Source organism: Macrosteles quadrilineatus, unplaced genomic scaffold (genome assembly GCF_028750875.1).
Source record: "Macrosteles quadrilineatus isolate MER2022 unplaced genomic scaffold, UCM_ALF_1.0 Scaffold_6__1_contigs__length_79288215, whole genome shotgun sequence".
Classification (NCBI taxonomy): domain Eukaryota; kingdom Metazoa; phylum Arthropoda; class Insecta; order Hemiptera; family Cicadellidae; genus Macrosteles; species Macrosteles quadrilineatus.
The window spans coordinates 62638460-62645194 of record NW_026542599.1 but is presented as its reverse complement, the minus strand read 5'-3'; the positions used below and the strand labels follow the sequence as shown (position 1 = coordinate 62645194).

Genomic DNA, 6735 nt, shown 5'->3' with positions numbered 1-6735 from the left:
CTTTCACTATTTTCCAGGTATTATTTGGTTAAAAATCCTGTTTTGTAGAGGGAAATCAATACGATTTTTTCAAACAAGATTTCTTATACTGGCCTACTACGTTAGGCTAAAGACACTTTGTGTTTATAAAAACAGTTATTTTATCTAAATTCTTCTCGTAAATAAAGTGATTGTCAATAAGTTTTCTAAATTGGTCAATATAGTTGATTAATCTTTGATTTGCAGTTTGTTAATAAAATATAATTCTTTATGAAGTGATGCTAAACACTAATTTCGGTCGTTGATGGGTAGAAAAAATAAGTAACGAATTATATATATATATTTTTTATTAAAAATTAATAAAAGCTATTTATTATAAATATTACAAGACAAATAAATCTAAACTACAGATATTACTAAACATTTTGATTCTTTCAATATATATGTTGGATGCCTGCTCCAACTTCTATATATTCTCTAATGTATTATATTATTTACAGTTAATTTTCCTTATTCTGTATCAATATTGTGTTTATTTACTTTGGAACTTTTAGATTGTAGTACATACGGTAGCAAATGAAATAGGTAAACAACACAGACATTCTTTGTATTGGCTCCCAGATAGCACAAAACAGAGTGTTGTTTCCAATACATGGTCCTGGCTAAATTTTCAAGAGCTAAGTTATTGATACTGATCCAGTCTGAATACAACAAGCATTGAACCTTTCGAGTTTCGAGGTCTCAAAACTCTACTGGACTACAATAGACACAGATTCCAAAACACGCAGGTTTCAAAATAAGGGGGGCTATAATAATAGCCCCCGCATTGGACCGGGACCCTAGGCCCTAGAAAAATAAGTTGAAACACACATTGATCCTAAAAACATAACAGAGAATTTTGGCCACAGTTCTAGACATTAAATATAATATGGCTATAGAAAGTCGCAAAAAACAGCATGAAAATACCAAATTTTTGAGGGAGGATCCCTAGACCCAAGATGTATGGAGTAGAAGTATACAGTACGGTATGTAAAATAAAAGTATAAAAGTAGGTATGATGTATAAAAGATATATGGAGTAAACTTTTACTCCATACATCTTGCCCTAGACCCCCTTCCTTCTTATGGAGGCGTGAACCACGGCCGCCTTTAACTATGTGAACCCCCCGGTAGCCCCCACTTTACAAGGTTGATGAACCACCATGCTGACAGCATTTTATAATGTTTCTTCATCCTCTTGCCAAAATAGATTAACGGGCACTATTATGGATATTTTATAAACTATTTCGTCATAGCTTAACCAATCTCACTCATGCGTAGGCTACTACAATGTTTTTCTAGTTTTTGAATCCGCCCAAAGAGTCAAGTAGGGGAATAGTCTTGTGATCTTGTAGCCACTCCTGAAATTTGAGTATATACTGTATATATATATATGGGGACCTATTGATATGTAGTAAGGGTAGGGGGCTGCAAATCTCACCTTCAAATACACGAGCAAATACAATCAAAATAAGTTACAGCTTACATTTTTTATACAGTATGGCGAATAAATGCCATTTCCATTAAGAATTCTACATTTAAACGGCTTTGACTAACACATGTTTTCAAAGAGGCACATACAGAAAACAGAAACAGAACACAACCAAACCAAACGTCAAACTAGATTTAGGTTTGGAAGCAAAGCATCGGGTGCAGCTGAAGCTGAAAATGCTTGTTTTGAGTATGATGAATGAAATAGAAATTATAGTTATGGGTAAACCGTTTTAATAGAGCGTTAATAACCGCGGGAACTGTTCTAATTTAGTTTTAGTACTTAAAGAATTGTAATTTCGTTGGTTGATAATTGTTTCTAAAATGCTGAAATTTGGAAGTAAAAGTGATGTAAACGTTACCTTCAAGTGCACAGTTCGGTTGTTAGAAGATACTGAAATTGTTGAATGTGAATTTCAGGTGAGTTCACAAATATTAATCACATTTACTGCAGTGTTTGCTTCCTGTGTAATCTTTTGTAATAACTTTAGTTTCTCTACTTAAACATAATGCATGTAAAAAGAAATCAAGGCACAGACCCTAAGCTTTTCTTTCACCATTGCCTTGATTACAACCCTATGTAGCCTTTTAAACATACTAGGCTATTTCAAACATAGACCAAATAATGTACACCTTTTTGCCTAGCTTGGATAAGGTATTAAAACACTTTTTTCTTCTTAGCCACATATCTTTTATGCTGGAACATGCTTCAAGTTCAACCAACCGAAGAATCTATTAAGTAGGCTAGGCCTATATCAGCAGGCCTAGTTCTGGAGCGTTCCGTTTAGTCTCTATGTTTAATAGACCTACATGAATAAAAAAGTCTGTTCATTCTGCCATCTGAAGGCTGGCTGGTTCAATCCCAAGTGGGGTGTAAGTTACCTTAACTTCCTATGTCAAGATTCCAGTTGTCATTTGGCCTTCAATTAAGCTTTAATGCGACCATTTAATAACATTTGGACCTAATGTTGGACATAATAATCAATGCTGTTCTTAAGATACAGCTAAACAAAACCTGACCACAAATAAAAATTTGGCCCCATTAAGCATGGATTCTGTTGGCCATTGTTGTCTTTGAATTTCAAATCACTTTAGATAAGGAAGATTTTGATTTACAATCTTTATAGCAAGTGGCTCTTTACATTTAATGTCAGGTAGACCTTTATTAAATACAACCAAAAGCCTAAGAAAGAGGGATTGGTGTGAAGAGTTTTGTCTTAAGCACCTTCATTGCCCAGTTTAGTTGGGCAGTCACAAAAAAATCTCACGACCATTTTAGCGCATTTAAGTTTTGAACCAACAGATTAAAAACCAAGGAAACGTTTTGCAGCACTTTTGCTTTTGCTTTGCTAAAAAAATCCAGTCTCAGATTTAATTATTCTTACAGGTTCTACTTAGTTAACCTGCAGTATTTTTGTAGGTTGACAGATCAATAAGTTTGGGGAAGGGGGAAGGGGTGGAATATCCAAAGAAAATATATTTTTGATCACATAGGTATATTGTTCTGCATAGCGCTGTATGGTTCAACAAAAAATTTAAATTTGGAAAAAATATTAAAACAGCAAAAACGAGCAATCAGGATCATGCTTAAGTTAGAGTATGATGCACCAGCTAAAGAACATTTCAAAAATCTAAATATTTTAACTGTTTACGGGCAATACATTATTGAAACTACTCTCATTGCAAAGAATTGTACAACTATCAATTTTAAGTCCCCAGCTCATTCGTATAATACTAGAAAGAGAAATGAGGTTATCCTGCCACATAGATTAAAGTTTTTTGAAAAGAAACCAACCTACACAGGACATACTTTTCTTAAATATATTCCAGAAAACATAAGAAGAGAAAATAATTTAAATAAGTTCAGGAAATTGCTGAAAGAATATTTAATACAACTGGCCCCTTACTCCATAGAAGAATTTTCCACCTCCCAGATATAACCTACAGTAGATATAAATATTTTTGTTATTACTTTTTATTTTTGCTTGGTTAACTGTAAATAGTAGATTTTAATTAGATTTAGTATTGTATTATATATGACGCTATTTACTGTACGAACTATGTACAAAAAAAATGAATAAAGAACTATGACTATGACTATCTTTGATACTGAAACTCTGAACACACTGAAAGCAAGCGTTTGTTGTGTTCTCAAGCAACAAAATTCTCAAGGGCTTGGAGCAAGCTATGGAAATAAGTTACTTGTGACCAGCTTTCTTTGAGAACGCACTCATAGTAAGCTTAATATGGATTTTGTATGGGAAACTAGCCCATACATGTAAAAATAACTGAGAGCTAACTTATAGGCTACACTCAAACTTTAACAAACTTTACAAAACTATGCGTTTATTTGTTAACTTGACATTGTTTCACTGTAGGCTACGCAGGCAGGGACTATAGTCTATTCACAAAATATAAGCGGTTTGAGAGGAAGTTTTTCTGGGTCCCCCCACAATTTTGTTCTTAACATATTTATTTATTTATTTATTTATTTATTTCCTCTCAACGGTTACACCATTTTACAGCGAATATGGTATGTTACATGTTGTATCTAATAGGCCACAAAATATTGAGCAACAGCCATACACACATCACATACATCAACACAACAGTCACACAACAACACATACAAACAGTCATATGTTAGCCTATAGCTGATTCCTGGTTTGGTGTAATAAACAGCTGTACAGCTTTTGTTTCAAAAATAGAGTTAGTGGAGGGAATGGATCAGCTTCCTTTACAACTGCCTTTTGTGAACGGAGTATAGTGCCAATAACGCTAGCTCTAGTTGGTAAGAATAAAGTTTTTGAACTACTTAAGCACCAGTTGGTTACCATGCCGCAAAATGCTATGTTGAGCATGTTGCTATAGGCCTACTCGTAACATGGTATCAATGGGTTGAACATAATTCAATCAATTCAGTTTATTTGTTGCCAAAGCTATTAAATGAATTAAATTAGTTTTTCATAAAAACCACTAACCGACAAAGTCTCACTACTGTAAAATGAAAACTTAAGATAAAGCAAGTGAGTACTTGACAACTAAACTACATGTGTCCAAATAAACTGTTACTGAGACTTAAAGGGTATCAGAGAGGTACCGGTAGCCTATGCAGGTATGAGGGGTTGATAGGTAGATAGGCCTATGTAATGGTATGAAGTGTGCTGCAAAAGCCTGGCGCATATTTAACGAGTATAGACAGAAGCGGCAGAAGTGGTCGTTTAGACGTATACTCACTATTGTACACAGTTATTTCTAAGTTTTTTAGACTGAATCCGATTCAGCTTGAACTTGGTCCTTATGGGCTGTTTTTGATGTTTCTTTATATTATTCATATTAATAAGTTTTATGTAGGTCAAGATTTTATATGAACAACTAAAAATAAATATTTTCATCATTCTTAATTTACAATAACCTGAAGTGTAAGAATAGGTTAATTGTGTTGTAATACCCCATGGAGAGAACGTGAATAGACTGTTAGTGAATACAATAGAATGTTTTGGGAGCAATAAATAAGAATAAGAATAAGAAATATTTATTTCCATTGATCTTTATAAAAGAAATAGGACACGTCATTGTTATACATAGTTACAAGGTGATTCAGTGTTTACAGTACAAAATATCTAAATTTAAATAGCCACTTACATGAAAATAAAAGCTTTATTTCAACTTACTCTTCAAAATCTAATATTTACTTCACAACTTAAAAAATCATCAATTTTGTAAAAGGGATTTTTAACAATCCAGTCATACAGTTTATTTTTAAAAATACTGTAAGAAACTAATTTTTCTTCTTCAGGCAGCTTATTAAAAACATTATACAATTTAATTTATGTGAATGTTTGGTTTTTGCCAATCTGTGCTGCAATATATCTATTTTATCCCTACCTCTTGTATAGTGATTGTGTACGTCTTTTCGGAAAGAGAATTGATCTAAGTTTGACTTTGTATATATTAGAATTTGGAATATATAAAGATTTACTATGGTTGGTATCCTGAAATTAATGAAAAGAGGTTTACAATGTGTATCTGAGCATTCTCCAGCAATGCTTCGAACCGCCTTTTTCTGGAGTAAAAGGATGTCATTAATATGTGGAGAGTGGCCCCACAAAATAAGACCATATAGTATGTGCGATTGAAAGAGTCCAAAATACGCCAATCTTAAATATTCTTGACTAACAAAATCCTTAAGTTTCCACAGCAAGCACCTCACTCTTGAATTTTGTTACAAACAGATTTTATGTGTGATGACCAATTTAATTTTGAATCCAAATTAAATCCTAAAAGTTTAACTGATTCAAATTTTACCTCTGTTTTAAGACTGATTGTTATATATTGTGATTTGTCAGAATTACAAGATAGTCTGTTTGCAGAAAACCAATCATATGCTCTATGTTCAGCCTCTTGACTAATTAAGCGCAGGGTTGTTAAATTAGAATGGTTAGCAAGAGTCAATTAGCAAGAGTCTACATTTAAAAGCATTGCGCTAGTTTGAAATAAAAACTCCTACAATTAATGTATTGGGACTGTGTTTTTTTCTGTAACCTTCTGTATGTAAATTGTGACTATAAATAAATGTTAATTTATAAGTCCAATTTGGAAATATGAACCAAAAGTGACATGTGGAGGGTTTATTGTCTTATAGCCTACTATAATATCATTCTAGCTGTCAAGATGTAATCGTATTAAGCCATTTAGAACCTTCTTAAGATGAGAGGTTAGGGAACTTGAACCACTTGAAAACATCTGAGTTGATTGATAAACAATACACAGCCAGTGTGGAGTATGTGAAGTACCGGTACTTTATTCTCATGTAGTTTATGTTAAACTGTGGTCAGCAGATTTATTTCCAATTTTTGTTGTCAGAGTTGCCAGACTGAGATAAGTATTTTATGAGGTCACAAAAGACTCTCTCTCCCCCCCCCCCCCACCCCACATCTGTAGTAAGCTGCAACGGAACTTAACATCTAGGCTACTGTAAAGTCTGTTGTCATTTTCTTCCGCTGCTTTAAACTCCTCTTTTGTCAGGTTATTTTAAATACATAGGCCTAAATGAAACGTTTGATAATTTCTGTTGAAGTGTAACTAAGGAGTTTACTATCTTTATTTATATTGTTAATTACATTGACATCATTGTTCTCAAAGAATACATAGGCCACAATAAAGGCCATTGTGATTGATGTAATTTTATTTACCGATTAATGTTTTTACATAGGTATATGAAATT

General features: G+C 33.2%; 1 protein-coding gene across 3 annotated transcripts in view; it reads left to right on the top strand.

Annotated features, from left to right (window-relative positions):
• The first annotated feature begins 1670 nt into the window (after window positions 1-1670).
• The window catches only part of LOC128997051 (FERM domain-containing protein 5-like), a 33849-nt gene continuing 28784 nt past the window's right edge, over window positions 1671-6735 (top strand). For all 3 annotated transcript variants that reach the window (XM_054422632.1, XM_054422633.1, XM_054422631.1), the window contains exon 1: window positions 1671-1928. In XM_054422632.1, the coding sequence (XP_054278607.1) occupies window positions 1833-1928 (96 nt within the window). In that variant the 5' untranslated portion in view covers window positions 1671-1832. The remainder of the gene's footprint in view (window positions 1929-6735) is intronic.